This window comes from Pangasianodon hypophthalmus, chromosome 11, assembly GCF_027358585.1.
Source record: "Pangasianodon hypophthalmus isolate fPanHyp1 chromosome 11, fPanHyp1.pri, whole genome shotgun sequence".
Taxonomy (NCBI): Eukaryota; Metazoa; Chordata; class Actinopteri; order Siluriformes; family Pangasiidae; genus Pangasianodon; species Pangasianodon hypophthalmus.
In genome coordinates this window covers 1,973,699-1,995,130 of record NC_069720.1, presented here as the reverse complement: position 1 = coordinate 1,995,130, position 21,432 = coordinate 1,973,699, and the positions used below count along the sequence as shown (strand labels likewise).

At 39.4% G+C, this 21,432-nt stretch overlaps 1 protein-coding gene across 2 annotated transcripts in view; it reads left to right on the top strand.

Annotated features, from left to right (window-relative positions):
• Positions 1–1,370: 1,370 nt before the first annotated feature.
• Positions 1,371–21,432, top strand: part of tp53i11a (tumor protein p53 inducible protein 11a) — a 43,058-nt gene continuing 22,996 nt past the window's right edge. Inside the window, exons 1-2 of one of the 2 annotated variants that reach the window (XM_026930629.3) lie at positions 1,371–1,506; positions 19,742–19,909. In XM_026930629.3, coding sequence (XP_026786430.1) covers positions 19,781–19,909 — 129 coding nt within the window. In that variant the 5' untranslated portion in view covers positions 1,371–1,506; positions 19,742–19,780. Of the gene's footprint in view, positions 1,507–18,085; positions 18,728–19,741; positions 19,910–21,432 lie in introns of those variants that run through there. The other variant, XM_026930631.3, reaches the window with a different exon arrangement.

Genomic DNA, 21,432 nt, shown 5'->3' with positions numbered 1-21,432 from the left:
ACTGAATGCAGAGTGCCAGCAGTATAGTTTGGAGGAGGAGGGATAATGGTCTGGGGCTGTTTTTAAGGTTTTGGGCCCCTTAGTTCCAGTGAAGGATAATGTTAATGCTACGGCACACAAAGACATTTTAGAAAATTGTATTCTTCCAACTTTGTAGCAAGCGTTTGGAGAAGGCCCTTTCCTGTTCCAGCATGACCGTACTCCTGTGCACAAAGCGAGGTCCATAAAGACGTGTTTTTCGGTACGGAGGAACTCCAGTGGCCTGCACAGAGCCCTGACTGAACACCTTCGGGATGAACCGGAATGCCGATTGCGAGCCAGGCCTTTTCATCTAACATCAGTGCCTGACTTCACTCATGCTCTTTTGACTCAAAGGGCACAAACTCCCTCAGACACACTCCAAAATCTTGTAGAAAGCCTTTCCAGAAGAGTAGGGGCAACTCCATATTAACGCCCATGGGCTGACTCCAGACCAGAGAAGTTTGCGTACTATTCTTTTGTTATTTATAGACAGTTTGTCAAGTAAAGGATTATATTATTTAAAGAGCACTCATGGTGTTGTGTTACACTGAAGTCTTGATATAATTACCCTCTAATTTAGCCTTTGTGTGTCTTAAAGCCTGTTTGGCCCCTTAATGAAACCTGAACATCCCTTCATTCTGTTTAATTCTACCTCTAACCCTAGATTTTTTGTGCGCAGATTTTTCACTAGAGGAGGTCATCTCTGTGATCATCTCTATGACGTAAATGGAGGTTGTTTATAATTTTTTTTTTTTTAGCATTCCAAGTTCTCAGATTGATGATTTGTGCTTACATGAACACAACGAATGACCTCACATTCCTCTAAAATGGCCCACATGTGAACCGTACTCAGAGATAGCCTCAGTATGCTTCATCTGAGGTTCCGTTTATGGTCCACTTGAGATCATGTCTTATGGAAACAAAAAAGTTCTACATTTGTTTGTTTTTATTTCTAAATAGCTTGTTGTCCACGTGATAAAAAGGTACTCTAATGTGAAGAGTTTATGCAGTTATGTATTAATGCTTATGGACTGGTTATGGACGGGATGTCTGACAGATGTATATAGGTGTGATGGTTGGGTGTCTACATATTTTTGGCTATATAGTGTACATAAAGAAAGGTGAAAGCTGAGGTGATGAGACGACAATACGCAAACAACTAGTTTTACAGTTATTTACAGTTTTTTCAGCATCGAACACACATTCTGTAGTTTGGAACAGTTCTGAAATGGCTGACATTGTGATAAGTGGAAAAAACTACACGGAAATGGGGCTAAAACCAAACCAACCAAACAAAAAGGGGCTTGTATTGTAGACATTACGGTCCTTGAGCACGCGCCTGCCCGGTCCCCGCTACAGCGTGCAGTACGGTAAGCGTTGCGCTCGTGCTGGATTGCCGTTTGCCAAAGTGTGGTGCTGCGATGTGAAAGATTTGCTCGCAACCCGGGGATTGTGTGTGTTTTCCTTCTGTCGTGGAAGTGCAAGGTAAGTGTGTTGTTGTGCAGTGGTGGTGGTGGTGTTTTTGTTGGGAAAGCATTCTGCCCTTTGCTCCCTGGAACTGTTTATTTTTTTTTTAAGGGGAAAAGTGGTAACAAATCGTACTTTTGTTCAGCATGTTGTCGTTGTTGTTGTCGTGCACGTCGTGCAGATTTTCACTTTGTAACGCGACAGTCACAGAAGATTAGAGACCAAACTTGCACTGATAGTTTCATTTACAAGCTTTACACAACTTCACATCCATCCATCTGAAGGGCTTGCAGCTCTCTAAACCACATTTCCTTCCTTCCTTCCATTTTATGTGTGATAATTAACTAATTAATCAAGTAATTAATCAATTAATTGGTATTTTAATATGATCCATTTTAATCAGCAGAGCTCTTGTGGATCTAAACATATGGTAGTGAAGATCCTGCCAATATTTTCCCTTCACTTCATCTGTATAAGATCTTGAGCCTAGTTAGATATACAGAAGAAGCAGACTATTAAATACTGATATTTTTATGTAATTCCCAATCCTTTTTTTTTTTTTTTTCTGGGGAATTCTGTCTACAGGATCAGGAACAGAATAAGCTGCTTGTGAGGAATGCATCCATCCAGTCCCATCTGTTTTCCCCTTGTTTTTAAATGTGATATCCACATCAGAGCTCTGACTTTTGGTCGATAGAGATTCAGAGAGTCCTCGCGGAAACTGAGCCCACTTTCTCAGGAACATCATTTGCATCTGATGTTCACCTGTGAGATCTGTGTTGCGACACACACACATAGTACAGAAATACAGCATTAGATCAGAAATGTATCAGATCTGTTACTAGTTCAGTATCGGATCCTTATTATGTGATTTTGACGCTCAGTTTATGTCATTTGGGCATCATAAGGACTATTCGGACGGGATTAGTTTCCATATGTTGCCAGATGACGTGTGTAGGAATTATCAGACAAGGGCGTGTCTTCACGGTGCACTGATGGCCATAAGACTAAAAATTCCATGCGTACTGCACGCACCTCATTTTAATGCAAAACTGGTTGTTTTCGTCCTTTCGTCTGCTTCTTGTAGGGGGCGTGGCCACGTGAGGTCACATGACCTTAACATGTATGTAGGCTGTACCTGTGCTAGGAACTCAGTAACCCTGTAAACATCACTTCTCTGACACATCCTCCTATATTTGATCTTTCTGCATTTTAAACTTGTTTTTGTTTTGTTGTAAAAGATTAGAGGGATTTATCCCGTGCGAATAACAGAAACATGTCCGGAAAACTAATCCCTTCCGAATAGTCCTTATGATTCCCACGGGATATAATGTAATCTTTACCAACATGTCATTCAGAGGGGAGATATATGACCTGGTGTTGTTCCAGCTCATTTTATCAACGGTAAAAAAAAAAAAAAGACGTGCACACAAACACACACAGACCGTTAAAAAAAAAAACACACATCACAGGTTCGGGCAGGAATAAAATCTCAGAGATACTCAGGTAATAATTGTAATGATTGTGCCTCCACATGTAAAACTAATCCCATCTGGATAGAGCTTCAGAAGTAGTGACTTTTCAACTTTATGTGAAATATAATTGTACTTTTTGGATCTTCTCCTGTGATTCATTTACTCACCCTAAACTGGCCTGTGTGAGAATGTTTTAGCTTTACTTCATTGATGGTGAAGTCTTGGGATGTTTTCACATCTGTTAGTCCATTTGTCGAATCTGAATCAGAGCAAAATTGATTCTTTTGATTTGTTTGCTCTTTGGTTAGTTTTGGTTTCACACTGTATGTCAATAAATGCTGGCTGTATAGTTAAGAAAATGCTAGCGGAGGGGTGTTTAGGGCTGAAAACGTCCTCGTAAAACTCTTTCATTGATCAATTCTTTGATGTATAAAGTTAAACACACCTTTAACAAGTCCATGTAGAAAATGAATCATAAAAATCACCCGAGCATGGCGAACATTTTGTGCACAACATCCAGTGTTTATTTCTCTTTTAATTCTTCACTTAAAATCTCCAGAACATGAAGGTTCTGCAGCGCTACAGCTCTGTCCTTGGGCTTAGTTCATGTCTCATGTCTCAGTTTAGCATCTAGCAATAAATCGACAAAAAAAAAAATTACGCAATGTGTTTGATTCACTTCCTGCAGTCAAGTCGATTCAGAGTCACATTGTTTTTCTCACTAGAGTTCAACAGAAAGCACAGAGAGAATGCCTCACTCAGAAGCTCTCGGGATCTTACCCGAGTGTGACCGCTGTGTTCTGCCTAAAGAACCGCAGCGAGGCAGAGAACACACCAAGGTTCTGTTCAAACCCACTAAACACTATGCATGTGAAAGAACCCTCTGTGGTTTGACGGTCACAGCGATAGAGGCTTAGCTGCAGGAATTTGGGAACATTTTTCAGGTCTTGGTGAATTATTTACTTCCTGAGCTGAGGTCAGGTTTGTGCTTGGCCGTGTCTGAGTGTGAGAGAGGGCGTGATGTTATCCAAGCTGTTCAATCATCTGGGTTAGTCTCAATATGTTCAGTTATTCTTTAAAATAATCCTTTTTCTGATAATCATCAGGATCATGGATCCTGAGAACTTCATTTTAGAGTAAACATTCCCTTCTCAAGACTTGAGAAGTCTCCTCTTTTAAAAACAACATTTCAGACCGAGTCTTTCAGATGGCGTAATCGCTGTTTCTATGGTAGTCATTATTTTTCAATTAACTTTGTGGCCATGAGTGGAAAATGGAAGCTCTTGGCTCTACTGTGGCTAATCAGTGAGGGAAAAAGTGATTTTCTACAGAAAGAAAAAAAAAAAGTACACACTTTCCTGTGTACTGTGGTTTCGGTCGCTGCCTTGCAAGAGCACAAGGCCACTGATTGGCTGCAGGTCAGATTTATTTCCTGCGCTCACAATGGCTGGAAATGGGCCTGTAACACAGCAGTAATTATGTAGTTATATTTAAAGTGACCTTGGCTTGATTTGAATTGAAATCCCTTCATCGTCTGTGCAGAACAGCCGCAGGTAGTAAATCACGCGGCTTTGTGTCGGTCAGAAAGCCGGAGAGCTCGACATGGAAGGCCTCTGCTCTGAGTTGGTCAGTCTCCGGAGCAAAGAACAAAACAACAAGTGAAATGAATGTCCTGTGTGTGTTTTTTGTGTGTCGTAATTTCAGGATCCATTACACCCCGAGGACTGACAGTTTGCCTCGTATGCCGCTTGAGTCATTCCCCTGAAATGTCGACAGTGACGAATGTTAGCGTGAGGGTTAATCAGTGCCAGAGAATAGCTCCCTCGACGTGTAGGCTAGCTGTGAAAATCAGAGGAAGTCAAATCTAGTTTTTTTTTTTTTTTTCCCCCACGTTTTTTTCCCCAAAGAACGTGACGCACTGTTGAGAAGACTTTGCCTGCAGGTAAACAAGCCCTGTCATGTCCTGTCTCTTCATGTGGGCGAGTCTGGGTCAGGGAAAGAGAGGAGTGTTACACAGAGATGCACAACAAATTGAACGGTTTAAAAAGCGGTCTAGAAGCCGGCACTTGGAGATCATTTCCACCAGATGGTGCAGCACCTGGGATGAGCCTGGACTCTGCGTGACCACTAGGGGGCAGGAAGAGAAAAACCGCACGAAAGTCGTAGTTCACTGCATTAGAAAGAACAGATTAATTAGAAAGAAGTTTACTTCATGATCACACGTTTTTACTGTATGATTGTAAATCACTGGTTATTTTCGTGATTTTAGGTAACGATGACAGCTGGTCAGAGAGTTTTCGAATTTTCTTCACAATTCGAGACGAGATAAATGTGAGCGTGGATATCATGTATTCAAAGACAAGATAAGTCTTTTCAGGCGCTATAATGACAGAAATAGGAATAATTATTCCGAAGCGCTGCTGAGTTCTGGATTCTGATTGGTCGAAGATTGTTCATTAACCTTCTATAACAGCAGCTCTGGCAGGGTTACAGCTACAAATTACAGGTTTATATACATTAACACACTCGAAATAATAGGTTATCGTTTCTATAGTAACAGCTCCTTCACAGCGACTCGTACGGCGGACACTCGAGATAAACGCGTGTAACCGTTTTCTTTTCAAAGGCGTTTATTTAACATTGATGGAAGGAGTCTCCAGTGTCAGAGCTGAAAATTGAAGGTTTCCACCATCTTCACGACGGAAAAGGTTACGTTTTTTTTTCTCAGTAACAAAAGATGACAAGTTTATTTTTTTTTTGTCTTATTGAAAATCGAGAGAGTGAGAGAGAAAAAGAGAGAGGCTGTTGAGGGAACTGTTTATAGCTGCTATAACGTACGTGAGAACGGGAACTAAATTGTCTCACAGACATTCCACGCCATTAAATGTAGCTATAGATGGATAAAACGTACAACCTGTTGTTCATTTATAAATGAAAAATCATAATTGCTGTGGGGTAAGAGGAATAAAACACTCGGGGACGTGCTGTTATAGGAAAAGGTTCAGGTCGGTAACAGTAACTCCACTTCGTCACGTCACGCCCTTTTATCACGCACTTCTTCACGTCACGCCCTGTTATTATTTTCCCATAACAGCACCACAAACGAAATGACCTCACACTAGTACATGAAATCTGTATTTATTAAATTATTGACTATTATTTGAAATGGTCTAATTTTCGCAGTGCTATCTTTTTAAAAAATTGTGAACACTGATTTCAAAATATATAAATATGGTAGTAAACTGAATAAAAGAAGAAATAATCATATGGATGCATACTGTGATGTGTTTTATGTCCTAAAATGACCTAAAACTTTACACACACACATACACACACACACACACACACACACACACAGAGCCCTGTGTAAAGCTTCCTCCGGCTCTGGTGTTGTGTTGATTAATTTATTTATTTTTGCTGGAAACTCCGCGGAGGGAGCGTGTTGTGCTGCGTGAAGGGGAACATTAACAGCCTGCAGGTTAATGAGTCCTAACTCCGCCGGATGTTTGGAGCACCAGAGGATACCTGTGCGAGACGGGAGATTTCTGAGCCTGGCTTTTTATTTATTTATTTTGAATTCAGGTTATGTAAGCACACGCATAAAAATCAGCCAGGGAAAACAAGCCTTTACGACTTTTACCTTTTGTTGTTTTTTTTTTTTTTTTTTTTTTAAGCAGAGTGGTTAGAGATTACCAAACTCTCTTGTTGTCTTTCTGTTTATTGAAGTCAGCGATGAAAAAGCATTGGTTTTTTTGTTGTGTTGCATGCGGTGTGTACGTCCTTGGTCTCATTTGCATCCGCTGCATTTCATCTATGGTTTCCTTTGTAGAACCCAGTTAGCAATTTGCATAATGGTTGGATTTTTTTTTTTAGCTATACTCCTCATGACCCAGGAATTAAAAATCATCCAAGCTTGTCTGTTCTTCTCAAAAATAATGAAAATTTGCTACATATCACAACATCACGACAATGAATCTGTGTCAAGTAACGAACAAAACAGTTGGGGTTGTGCTGTTAGAGGAAAATAATCAACAAAGAGGTGGTATGATGAAGCGGAGTTACTGTTGCAGGCCGCAAAGCACATCCTGAAGTGTTTCATTCCTCTTCCATCACAGCAGTTTTCCAATAATTACAAATGTTTAATTTATTTAAAAATAACGCATCATACTTTTTATCCATATATAGTTACGTTTAATGTTGTGGAACGTCCGAGAAACAAGCCCCTGTTTGCGCTTACGTTACAGCAGCTGCTTCTCTTTTTAAGTTCATACGCAACTTTTTCACGTTATCGAGAAACCATAAGTCCTGAAGATGCTGGAAAAGTTACAGCTTTCCCTTTGACTGTTACAAAGTGCTCACACTGGAGACTCCTTCCTTACGTGTTAATTAAACATCCACAATTAATCCACACCTTCTGATCAATCAGGACGAACAATTCAGCAGAGCTGTGGGATAAATCCGACACTAATAACGAGGTGGCATTGATAGGTGCAGATTAAGCAGATTTATTTAGCGGACACAAAGTTGAAATATCAGCGACTTGAATTTCCATATTTCCTTTTTTTTTCTCCCTCATGATTAAATATTGCGTTTTAAATCTGTGTAACTCAGCCAGGAAATTCTGCTCGCTTTCTTCTCGAATACATTAGAAGGAAGGAGTTCAATATTCAGGTCGATACTCGCTGCTTTTCGAGACTGCGTCTGTATTACCAGCCGCAGAGTGCAATAAATCCTCCCAAATTTCATTTTAATTGAAAAGAGACGCAGTAATTACACAATGTCCACTTTATCAAAAGTTCTAATGTAGCATTTCTAAGAAAAGCTAATGAACTGTACGTTCTCTGAGCACCTAAATGGATCCCATTTGCTTTTTTTTGCTTGCTTGTTTGCAACGGACCTGTTTAAATGGGTTAAGAGCAAACTGCAGGACGGCTTTGGCCTTTACATCTAAATTAAACTGATTTCCACTGACATGCGGTCGGGGAAAGTGGATTCGTTGTCCTTCCTCAGTCAGACTGATAGATGTGCGAGAGGGGTTTTCAGACTCGAGCCTAATTAGCCCTATGGATCCTTCTCAGACACCGACTGTCCAGAAAAGGCAATTCGATAAATGAACAGGTCCAGTGGAAACCGGCCATCGCCATTACTGTCATTGTGTAGAGACAGATTTAGTTCCTGGATGTTTTACAGATGTGTAAAAATATAAATAAATAAAATCATTAGCATTGAAGTAGTAAGCGTGTATGAGACAGGGTTCTTGTGCTGGAAATCTGTGTCTCCTACCTAATTATAATATTTAAATATCTGTTAATGAGAGTTAACAAAGGGACGTCGGTGGAGGAGAAAATATCTTTAATGCCGTGGTGGCCATGTGGTGATGTTTGTGCTTGACAGACGTAATCGAGTGAAGTAATAAACACACTGTAAACACTTGAGCTCAATATCAGCTTATCTGTCAGTTAAGATATTTTCATATTATATTTGCTAAACCAGTGAATGAAATGCAGTTGAAGAGCAGCAGCTGCTATAAAATGAGTTGTGTAATGGAGCACTTATGATTTGCCGTGCACAGTGTCACAGTGTTAATCTACAAACCCGCTGGTTTTAAAGGAACGTTATTGGAAATGTATTGTCTACCACATGGACTAAAGATGGCTATGGATGTTCTTCCTTGTTGAAGTTCCCTTTTGAGTCTGGTTCCTCTCAAGCTGCTTCGTCGTGTCATCTCAGAGTTTTTTCTTGTCTCCGTTGCCTCTGGCTTGCTCATTAGGGATAAATTTAAAATTTATATCCGGATTCCAGCTTTGTGACAGTGTCCATTGTTAAAAATGCTATAAATAAAATAAAAATAAAATTGAATTGAACTTTATCTTGAGCATCCTGCTTCCTATCTGCCCGTCCGCCCCCATCTGCATGAGAATAAAACCACCCGCTCCTGTCTTCATGAGAGTAAAAACCTCCTTCTCCTGCCTCCATGAGAGTAAAAACCGCCTCCATAAGAGTAAAAACCTCCTTCTCCTGCCTCCATGAGAGTAAAACCACCTCAATGAGTGTAAAAAGCTCCTTCTCCTGCCTCCATGAGAGTAAAAACCGCCTCCATGAGAGTAAAAAGCTCCTTCTCCTGCCTCCATGAGGATAAAAACTGCCTCCCTGAAAGGAAAAACCTCCTTCTCCTGCCTCCATGAGAGTAAAAACCTCCTTCTCCTGCCTCCATGAGAGTAAAACCACCTCAATGAGTGTAAAAAGCTCCTTCTCCTGCCTCCATGAGAGTAAAAACCGCCTCCATGAGAGTAAAAAGCTCCTTCTCCTGCCTCCATGAGGATAAAAACTGCCTCCCTGAAAGGAAAAACCTCCTTCTCCTGCCTCCATAAGAGTAAAAACATCCTTCTCCTGCCTCCATGAGAGTAAAAAGCTCCTTCTCCTGCCTCCATGAGGATAAAAACTGCCTCCCTGAAAGGAAAAACCTCCTTCTCCTGCCTCCACGAGAGCAAAAACCTCCTTCTCCTGCCTCTATGAGATTAAAAATCGCCTCCATGAGAGGAAAATGCTTCTTCTCCTGCCTCCATGAGAGTAAATCCTTATTCTTAAACTTGTAAAAGTAATCCAGGAAATGAAAAAGCATGGCTGTACTGCTGTAATATAGGAGTAATATAAACTCCAGCACACTGAGGCTGGAGATGTGGAGTCATTCCCTTCCTCACAGCCTCCCCACTGCACATTTTCTGAACGTATTGGAAGAAAAAAGTCTTGAAAATGTGTGTAGATTTTAATTGAACTGCAGGAACCCTGTCTGAGTCAGATAAAAGCCATACCCACTGTTCCTGTGATTCAGTTCATTAAATTCACAAGAGTAATATAGTGAGTGTTAGACCAAGGCCTCCGTATTCATCACGAGTTCATATGCTGCATTTCACTTGAGTCAGCAGAGTGAGAGGGGTTTTTATTTATTCATTTTTTGCCATTTGTTTAGCTTGTGATAACAGTTCCCTCTAGTCGACTGAGCAGTAGGTTGAGAGCAAATACAAATACTCGGACTTGAAAAGCAGATTAAACAGATTACACCGACTCCCCTTGCATGAATAATAATAATTTCATTATAATAAAGGGCTAAAGGTTGTTTTGCTTTTTCCAAGCGTCCATTTTGTGTTTCACATAAAGCTTATGTTAAATAGTATTTCTGAAGAAAGACTCTATGCTGTGTTAATTATCCTTTACGAACAACCCGGCTGTTCAAAATTAGATTTAGCCTGTTTTAGGTGCAGTCAAATCAAGCAGTAATTAAAGGTGCAATAGGCAATTATTTTTTTATTCATTACTTGCAAGAAATAACCTGGAAGATACACATGTAGAACATGATTTAAAAAACAGGCTTAAGCCATGGATACAGCAAAAGTGCAATGAAATCAAGTCGCTATGAAAACCCATTTGGAAAACTGACTTCCGGTCCGGAATGCTGGTTTGTGTTTGGATGCACTTCCTGTCAGTCATTTTATAGACACTATTCTCTACAGGCCACCGTAGATCCTATGGGTGGAGCTTCGTGATCAAGGACGGAGTGGCATCAAGGAGTAAAAAAAAAAAAAAAAGATAATAATAGACTAATCTTACATAATGCACCTTTAAAGAACACAGGATATACCATATATGGACATAAAAAGAGGCAATCTGAATACTTCATATAGGTATGAATTGATTTCTTGTTAGAGTATTTATTCCAATAATCAAGATAAAGTTTTTGTCCAGGACATTTTGAATTTTTATTTCAGAATCAGGGGTTCATTCAAGCGCTTTATCTTCTTTATTTCCCCGTTTTTGAATATATATATACATATTGCTTTGAGAGGCGGCAAAGTGTGAAATGTGTTTTTAATAGACTGAGTGAAAGCCGTGTGAGTGATGTGTGCCTACACACTGCTGCATCAAGTTCTGATGATGTGCCAACGATGTACCAGCGCTCCATGCTGTTGATGAATCACCGCTGAGGCTGGAATATGGAAATGAACGTCAGCCCCGGATCGTTGCAGCAGAAACGCTCTCCATCGCGCTCCATCGCTCTCCATCGCGCTCCATCGCGCTCCATCGCTCTCCATCGCGCTCCATTTCCATTAAGATGTCTCTGAGCAGCTCTCAGGTTTTAAACGGAGTGCAGACCTTCATGACGGAGTTCTGTTTGGTTACAAATCAGGAGAGTTCTTATTATCATCTGCATTAGCGCTGGGCGATTTCAGGGCCACTGTTTAAAAAATTAAAAACAAAAGCAAGATTTTAAGAATAATATTGTAATACTCTGGAAAAAAGTCACAATATATTAAGAGAAAAAAAGTCAGAATATTTTGAGAAAAAAGTAATCATCATTCTTAAAGTTTTTCTTGAGATTTTTTTTTCCCTCATAATCTCATTATGATTTAGTTTTTGATTTGGATTATGGTTTTTCTCAAAATATTACGACTTTATTCTTGAAATATTGCTGCTTTTTTCTTTTAATCTCATACAGCGTACTACGACTTTTGTCAGAATATTGCGACTTTTTTCTCGTAATATTGCAACTTTATTCTCAATATATTGCGACTCTTATCTCGTAATGTAAACGATTTGCCTAAAATTTGTACAAAGACACATTTGTACAATGATTTTGTACTTAAAAAAATTTTTACAACAGCAGCAGCTGACCAATGTGCTTTACAGCATCAAATAAAATAAGTAGTAAATAAAACATAAAGTAAATAAATAAAATCACAGCTAAAAACCAAATTACATCAATGACTCTGTTTTAAATTATGACAAAATATAAGAAATAGAACCAGGATTGCCATCAAGTCAAAAACAGAGATGAAATATCAAGGGACATTGAAAGCGATGGAGAAGTAATGTGTTTTGAGTAGAGATTTAAAAACCTGTGAAGTAGGAGCAGATCTAACATGAACTGTAAGCTCTTCCAGAGTTTAGGGCCTACAACAGCAAAGGCACGTTCCCCCCTTTTCTTTAGTTTAACTCTGGGAACAGTGAGCAATCTAAGACTAGCTGATCTAAGAGCTCGAGCAGGGTTATGTAAGGAAAGCAGTTCAGATAAATATGAAGGAGCTAAGTTGTTTAAAGACTTAAAAACAAAAACAAGGATTTTAAACTCCACTCTAAAGCGCACAGGGAGCCAAAGCAGAGAAGCTGGGACAGGAGGGATATGGGTGAATTTACGTAAGCCCATTAAGAGAGATACGTTAAATATTAGTGGCCTTTCATTGCTAATCTGTGTGTGTGTGTGTGTGTGTGTGTGTGTGTTTTAGTGCTCCAAACCTAATAGAAAATAAGCTTCAATGACACATACTGTTGTTTCCTCCAGAGAGCATTTGTGAGCTCTCAGACCCCTTTAGATGAAAATGCAGAAACTCCGCACGCTTTCACCGTAGACCTGTTCCACTTTTCCTCCGGCCGGCCTCGCATCATACACGGCTTCAATATGAATCAAGAACGAGTGTTCGTTTTCTTATCACATTCTTTTCATCACTCTCTACTTGTTAACAGTAGATTATACAACAGTTAGTTCCGATCCACGAATCTGATTGGACGAGCGGCGTTCCAAGAGTGTTGATGTTTAAAATAACGACACTGGGACACGTCGCTGTTTGTATCACTCCGCTTATCTGTTTATTTTTTCCTGCTAAGTGAAATTCCTACTCTAGCAATAGTTCGTTACTCTGAAACTGTTACTACACTTACAGTCAGTCTGTGCGTTACCATGGCAACACGCAACGCTCTGTCCAGCTGTGGCTACTTTGGGAGCTATTTTTGTTGCCGAAAAAAAGTAAACAAAACATTTTACACACATTGTGTCTGAAATATCAGTTTCTAAAAACTAAAAAACGTGTCTAGGAAGAACAAGCTAGTTTGCTCACATCCTGTTTATGTGCATTAATTAGCTCATTAATGCTAGCTAATGAAGTAGTCCTGTGCAATTTTTTTTTTTTTTTTTTTTTTTTTGCATTATTCCAGGTTTGTTTTTGTTTCACAAAGCTACGAAGCAATGCCACAAAATAATTAGCATTAGCCAGTTCGATAATGTTCGCTTTATTTTAGTGAGAGAGTTACCGAATTAGCGCTAGGTTCGGGTGATTACGGGAACCGAGGGAAAAACCCTGATGTTTTTAAAAACTGTGACGTATTTTCATGCTGGATATTTTACAGATGGCTGCTATTTCTCCTCCGAGACCTGGAAAAGGAAGTCAGAGTGTGCGTGAAGTTGTGTAACAAGCATCAAAATATTCTCTACTCCTAAAAAATTCCTCGTTCTTAGCTGCCCCACGCTAACTCTTCTCCTTTCTTCAGCCTCATTCGAACCAGCCACTGATTCGATCGTGTGATTCGCATGCCACAGATTCCATCCACATCTGCCATGACCTTTTTTTTTCTTAGCTGGAGAGTTTGTTGCCATGGCGAAGGGAATGCAAGTGAGGAAAAAAACCTTGATGCTGGATGTGGCACAGATCAGGATGCTAATCATATCTCTGATAACACCTTCACCTGACAGTCGTGCGTTCCTTAAACAGTGGGATGTTAATGACCGAACGAGTGCAGAGCAGTTTGTTTAAGATAAACGAATTTTAAGAGGTAACCCAAGCGACGAGATTAAAAAGAAAAAAACAGACGCCAAACCCAGGAGATGGACTGCTCTGTCAGTGGTGGGCAGGACGTGTTCTGTTCGCTGGATGTTGGCTGATCTATTTTAATGCGCTCTTTGACGTGCAGTAGGTGTGAAGCTGGTGTTAGAGGAACACGTGGTGGTGAGAACGTGTTTATAATGACGTGCTGAGGCACTTCCACTCCAACATAAACCATTCTGCTAACACAAGCTCACAGATAAGTGAAGTCCCTGGGTTATGTCAGAGCTGTTCAGAAAATCACCTCAGATTTATAAAGTTTACATTTCTCTAGCGAAACAGCTGAAGCAGCGTCGCGCCGGCGTTGACCGTTTAATCCTGCGCTGTTCGACGGAGTGTCTGTTTACCTCTTGTACAGACGACGATCTGTGTTTCCTGTTAATATTTAATCTCTGTAGAAGCTCTCATTTTGCACATTTTCCACATTTAACGCTCTGATTCTCGATAACTTGATAACAAGTAAAATAGGACTGTTTATTGACACCCACGTTTATGTCACATTACACCACAGGACTGCTGAATTCTCGATTCTGATTGGTCAGAAGGAGTCAAGTCATTCTAATACGTTATTGTTTCTATAGTAAGAGCTTGTACTTGTACAGGGACTTGTAGAACGGATGTTTATAATCCACTGTTCACAAATGGATGTTAGGAGACGTTAATGTAACATTTATGGAAGGAGTCTCCAGTGTCAGTGCTTTGTAACAGTCAGAGGTAAAGACATAGCTTTAAGTTTTCGGACATCTTCAGGACAGAGGAATTTATGCATTTTTTCTGGCTTCTCGGTTAAAAAAAAAGACGTCAGCCTGCGACTGTAATAGAACAACTATTAGAATGAGAACGTAGCTGCTGTAACGTAAGCGAGAACAGGAGCTAGCTTGTTACACGATGCTTTGTTAAATGTAGCTAGAAATGGATAAAAAACAAAATTTGGATAAGACAAAAAAATTGATTTTGAAAAGTTTTTTTTGTAACTGGAAGTGTTTATGATGTTTACATAAACAGACATCTATTTTTTTTAGGGTTTATTGTTTCCTTTTTGTACTTTTATACTTTATTCTATTTATTGTGTTTATTATTTTTATATTTATTATATTACTGTGTAAGTGAAAGAGTTTAACAGAGTAAAAAAGACTGTGGTCATGTTTTCAGCATTCAATTTTCCTGCATTGTTTTAAAGTGAATTGCTTCCGAAAAATATCCAAAAAATATAATTTTAAATAAAGCTTAGTAGTTTTTAAAGAAAAAAATATATCGGATGGGTATCGATATCGGCTGATACTCGAGGCTTCAGTATCGGAATCGTGCCATTTTTATTCCTCGTACAATCACAGTGACGTGACTGTGTGGATTTTTTACACCCACTCCAAACACGTCAGTGTGTAAAAGTCAACGAGAAACGGAAAGCTCAGCGCTTCAGATAAGAGCGAAAGAAATGAATGACAGCCAGCCCGTGATAATTAGAGGTTGATTATCAGGGAAATATCAGCCACAAATGTGTGTTTGTGATCTTATGAAAAGCACAAAGTTCACACCGTTCAGTGTTGCCAAGCAACTACGTACTAACATTTGCCATTGGGATAATGAGAGATGAAAGAATAATTGGATGAGCTGTCGTGTCAGAAAGATAATAATAATAATAATAATGTATCACCACAATGGAAGTGATAGCGTGGTGAGAGTCTCTGTTGGCGAGAGCGTTAGCGAGGGGGAAGCGGGACGGCGGTCACTCGACAATGAGTGACAGGTGTGAAATCAACAGGTGCCGGTGTTCACAACCAGGTGGACTCCTCGTTTTGGCCGGAGACTGCACGGCGTCTGTGTACGTCAAAGAAATATCCATCATTTCATCATCTGGTAATGAAAAACGCATCCTTTTTGTATTATTGCTGCAACAGGAAGATGGCGTTAATAATTCCTCTGAAATGATGAGGAATTTCAGAATCAGTGAATATATCAACAAAAAGACGTGCAAACGGTACTTTTAGTTAGTTTAATTTGCAGGTTAATTCGGCAGGATTACATATTTTGATAAAGGAAATGATGAAATGGTGCCATGTAAATTCCATGGATTAAAAAAAAAAAACTGAAGATAGTAAATTAAGGCTGGGTGATATGATGGAAATATTGTATCATGATACTTGAAAGCATTTCCCAAAGGCAAAGCCCCCCAACCACCACCAAAAAAAAAAATAACAACAAAAAACAGTAGTGCTTTTAATAAATACATTTATTTTTAAGAAATAAATAAGAAACGAAGATTTATTAGACCTTTGTGAAAATATTTGACGGAATATCTTGCACCATTTGAGTCTTATTGAATGAAACCATTTTGTTCAGTGTAGAAAAGCAAAAAGGTGAATGAAATCCCTGCAACATGACAAGTTGGGGTAATTATTTATTTATTTATTTGTTTGTTTATTTTTGGTTATGTTGCTGCTTTATTAAAATTGGAAGTCTCTAAACCTGATCTTTTGAAAGGTTTTGATTTAGTTCAGTCTTTATTTGGTTGAAAGCGCTTTTTTTTGTTTTGAATTATTATATTCCATCAGCTCTACAAGCCCATTGTGCGTGAACACTGAGCTGTTGTGTTTGTAGTGAATGTCCCGACACATCCGTCTCGTACGCTTAGAGCGGTCTGAGAGCGAGAGCGTCAAAGCCCCGATACATTTCAGCCAACAGATCTTTCTGTTATAAACGCTGAACATCATAATGGGCTCTTTTTTCATTCTGTTGTGATTCATTTTTTTTCCCCACATATTTCTGCTGTTTTGCATGAGAAGACTCGTTGCTATTTGCATGGGATGGTGTGTATGAAAAGGCTTTTCTGTAATAAAGCATTATTAACTGGACAACTGGACGTTTGCATATTGGATGCCAGATCTGTTATCATAGCTGACTGTCTCGGTCTCTGAAACTTTTTTTCTTCTAGAGAATAATTTATGTTAAAGATCCTCCTCCTACACAGGAGATTTGCAGATCACAGTGTGTGTGTGTGTGTGGTAGAGTTTGCGGCTGTATGTTCAGGAAATCCTTATTTCAGGGCAAACTTTCTTGCATACAAAGGTCTGGATAAATGTCTAACATTAACTTAACCGTTAGCGATAAATTTACGGCTATAGGTAAATAAGATAATTTGAATTTGCAGTTGCCCAGCTGCTCATGGGAACTCTCATTATGCAGTGAAAAGAGGTGTCAATGCAAGTGAAGGAGGCCCTCATTAGGCTGAAAAAACAAAACAGACGTATCAGAGAGATAGCAGAAACTTTAGGAGTGGACAATTGAACAATTTGGTACATTCTTAAAAAGAAGGAATGCACTGGCGAGCTCAGCAACACCAAAACGCCAGGAAGACCACAGAAGACAACTAAAGTGGATGAATGCAGAATTATTTCCTTGGTGAAGAAAAACCCCTTCATAATGTCTAGCCAAGTCAATAACACTCTGGAGGAGGTCGGGGTATCATTGTCAAAGTCTACAATCAAGAGACGCCTTCATGACTGTAAATACAGATGGTTTACTTCAAGATGCAAACCTCTGGTAACACTCAAGAACACAAAGGCCAGATAAGACTTTGCTAGAAAACATCTAAAAAAAAAAAAAAAGCCTGCCCAGTTGTGGAGCAAGATTCATTGGACAAATGAAACCAAAGATTAACTTGTACCAGAATGATGGGAAGAGAAGAGTATGGAGATGGAAAAGAAGGGCTCCTGATCCAAAGCATACCACATCATCTGTCAAACATGTGGAGGCAGTGTTATGGCTTGAGCATGAATGGCTGCCAATGGAACTGGGTCACTGCTGTTTATTGATGATGTGACTGCTGATAGAAGTAGCAGTATGAATTCTAAAGTGTATAGAGCTATACTTTCTGCTCAGATTCAATCAAGGGTTGCAAAACTGATAGGACTGACAGATAATGACCCAAAACATACTGTGAAAGCAACCCAAGGACTTCTTAAGGCAAAGAAATTAAATGTTCTTAAATGGCCGAGTCAGTCACCTGACCTCAACTCAACTGAGCTGCTTTTCACTTACTGAAGACAAAACTGAAGGCAGAAAAACCCACAAACAAGCAGCAACTGAAGGCGGCTGCAGTAAAGGCCTGGCAAAGCAGCTCAAGGGAGGAAACTCAGCATTTGGTGATGTTCATGGGTTCCAGACTTCAGGCAGCCATGCACTGCAAAGGATTTGCATCCAAGCATTAAAAATAATCCTAAAATTTGTAATTATGTTAGTTTGTCAAATTATTTTTGAGCTTGTGAAAATGGAGGGATTCTGCAAAAAAAATGGCTATATTTCCTAAACGGGTAACAACCCCTTGAATTAAGGCTGAAAGTCTACACTTCAATCACCTTTTGATTGCTTCATTTCAAATCCATTGTTGTGGTGTACAGAGGCAAAATTATGAAAATTGTGTCACTGCTCAAATACTTATGGACCTGTTTGTATTTCTCCAGACGACAGATGTTTGATGTGTCCATTCAGATCAAGAAGGTATAGCACCATGTTTTAGGTGTTTCTGGGCAGTTGTTTTTGAATAGTCAGATTATATGAAATGCTACAGAAGTTTACGTGCTGCTTCTTGAAACGCTCACCCTCGTCCCAGCGAACAGCTCACCCTCGTCCCAGCGAACAGCTCACCCTCGTCCCAGCGAACAGCTCACCCTCGTCCCAGCGAACAGCACGTCACCATTTCTTTGTCACAAGCACATCGTTAGGAAATGAGTGCAAAGCTCAAGTCCGGATGTTTGCTTGAATTATTTTTGCATTGCCGTGCTTGCAAGCCAACCATTGTTCACTATCTGACAGGAAGTTTTGAAACGCTACTACATATGCTTCTGCATTCGTAAACATTCAAGTGTGATTAAAGGTCCAGCCTGGAGTTTTTTTTATTACCTTTCCAGCCACTGTGAACTTTTCAGCTTAGTCTGATCTGTCAGTCTGAGTGCGCTGATGTGTTTCAGAAAGATAAACAGTCTCTCTCTTGGCTTCTCTCTTCATTACACCGAGGGCTTAAGAGCCGAGCGCCACGCGGGATCGTTACATCACGAATCTGAACGCGGTTCATTAACACTAAGCTGATGATTCATTTTAAACAAGCTTTGAGCAGTGAGTACAGAGAGTGTCTGAAAATATTTATAGAATATAATGATGTAGAATAACGAAGATAAGTTAATGTTCTACGCTATTTAATTAGTGTGTAGTTTTTGGTCGTTTGCAGTGTATGTGTTAGACAAATTATTTACTTTTAGTACAATTATTGTATAGTATTGTGATTTTCTTTCTCTGCTCAATTACATTTGGCTTTCATGGGGACTTAAAGTCAAATTATGTTATTTCAATCCCTTGTTTATTATATAAGGAATAAAACACTAATCAACAACAAGGAAGTGTGATGAAGTGGAGTTTTATCCTCTTATACCACAGCAATTTGCAGACGATTATTATTTTTATTATCGTTATTAAAGGATAATTTTTTATCCTTTTTTTTTTTTTTTTTTTTTTTAAATTATTTAAAAAAAAATACATTTATCGTTACATTTAATGTCGTGGAACGTCCATGTCAGAAGTTAGTTCCTGTTCTCACTCAGGTGATAGCAGCTCTACATGGTCATTCCCTCATCAGCCTCGCTTTTTTCTCTCTCTTGAAGTAAAAAAAAAAAAAATGCAGCTGAGGAACCGCAAAACGTAAACTCCTCTTTCCTGCAGATGTTGTAAAATGTTACAGCTTCAGCTCTGACACTGGAGACTCCTTGCATAAATGTTTCATAAATTTACCGGAAAATTTTGCCATAATCAATGCTTACTCCTGTTTTTTATTCTGTTCTTTATTATTAGTGGAAAATCCGACGTACGAGTCCCTGTGAACGAGCTGTTACTGTAGAAGCCATAATGTATTAGAATAAGCGCATTAATATAAAGCAGTGACGTTGCAGTTATAGAAGGTTAATCAATACCTTCTGACCAATCAGAATGCAGAATTCAACAGCGCTGTAGGTATTAAACATGCTTTCTGAGAGAACGAACGAACCGAACGTTTGAAAGAGTAGGACTGTGATTAATTGACAGTCCTTTCTTTCTTTCTTTCTGTTTTCTGTTCTTTCTTTCTTTCTTTCTCATTAGAGTAAAGCCAAGTGGAGCGTCTACCTCTTCCTCTACGCCATGGCCTCCAAACCTCACCCTCCGCTCATGAAGAAGCACAGTCAGACTGACTTAGTGAGCCGCCTCAAGACTCGGAAAATCCTGGGTGTTGGAGGAGAGGACGATGATGGAGAAGTTCACAGATCAAAGGTAAAAAAAACCCAAACAATTCACTTTTCTCTCTGAGCGCAGGTTTAAACAGGGTACCGGTTTGTTTATCCTGCTCCAAACAAGTGGACATAAACCACATGGTTCAAAGCTCCACCCCTGGAAGCATGATCTTTAATCACAGACGCAATTCCAGAGTAGCAGAAGGCGTTTAGCGAAATATAGCAGAATATATATACATACAGCTCCTATCTTCAGCACTTCCACATCAGAGACTGATTCAAATGAAATTTTGATTTGTCATAAAACAGCCATTTTATGATATTTCCGTTGTTCACTATACTAAGAATGAATTAATATGTTTTGATAAACAACATGGAAAAATATGTTGATTGTTAAACAAGCAGTTATCGTTTCCTGATCGCTGCGCTTATATTTACTCTGTATGACCAAAATGTGTTTTGTACCCCTGACCTTCATATCCATATGACGTTCTTCCCTAAACTCTTCTTAGAAAGTTTGAAGCACACAGTTGTATAGAACGTCTCTGTGTGCTGTAGCATTACAGTTTCCCTTCACTGGAACTAAGAGGCCCAAACCTGTTCCAGCATGACAATGCCCCTGTGCACAAAGCGAGCTCCATGAAGACATGGTGTGTGAAGGTTGGAGTGGAAGAACTCGAGTGTCCTGCACAGAGCCCTGACCTCAACCCCACTGAACACCTTTGGGATGAACTGGAACTGGAGCCTCCTCGACATCCCAACATCAGCGCCTGATCTCACTAATGCTCTTGTAGCTGAATGAACACAAATCCCCACAGCCACGCTCCAACATCTAGTGGAAATCTTCCCAGAAGAGTGGAGCTTATTATAACAGCAAACACAGGGGAATAAATCTGGAATGAGATGTTCAACAAGCACACATGGGTGGTGATGGTCAGGGGTGCACAAACTTATCGGCTCTGGATTCAATAGCTCTGTACATCGAGAGATATATTCGACATGCTGCCTTATAAAGTCAGCTATTCAGCATAAAATAGCGCATTTTATTAAGTGATGTGTAATAAATATTTACATTTAATCAAAACTGCTCCATCTTCTGTTAAAAAAAAAGTAACTTTATCTAAAATCAGTAGAGATTAGAAGGGTTAAGAATAAAAAAAATTAAACATCTCCCCCCATAAGTGAATGTGTTCGCATACTCTAGTGTACTAACTTGAGAAAAAGAAGCGATGGCTTCGACTAGCAGGAACTGGAAGCCTTTAAAGTCTGGTGTTTGACTTCCCACTTAATTACAGTGCTGATGGTATGAGTTGTGGATCAAAACATTACATTGTGCCGAATGTGAAACTGAAATTTGCGAAACAGCCGTTTAAAAGAATGCTATTAAAACATATCCATTTCAGTTCATTATGTAAAACACTAAGCTTAGTGTATTTCCATTACCTCTGTCAGGACAAATCTCTCTCTCCGAGTGCTATTCGAAGGCAGAATGCTCACATCCTGAATGTTGAAGATCCCATGGTCTCTGTTTAATCACCTAAAATAAGTCTGATTTTTTTAATA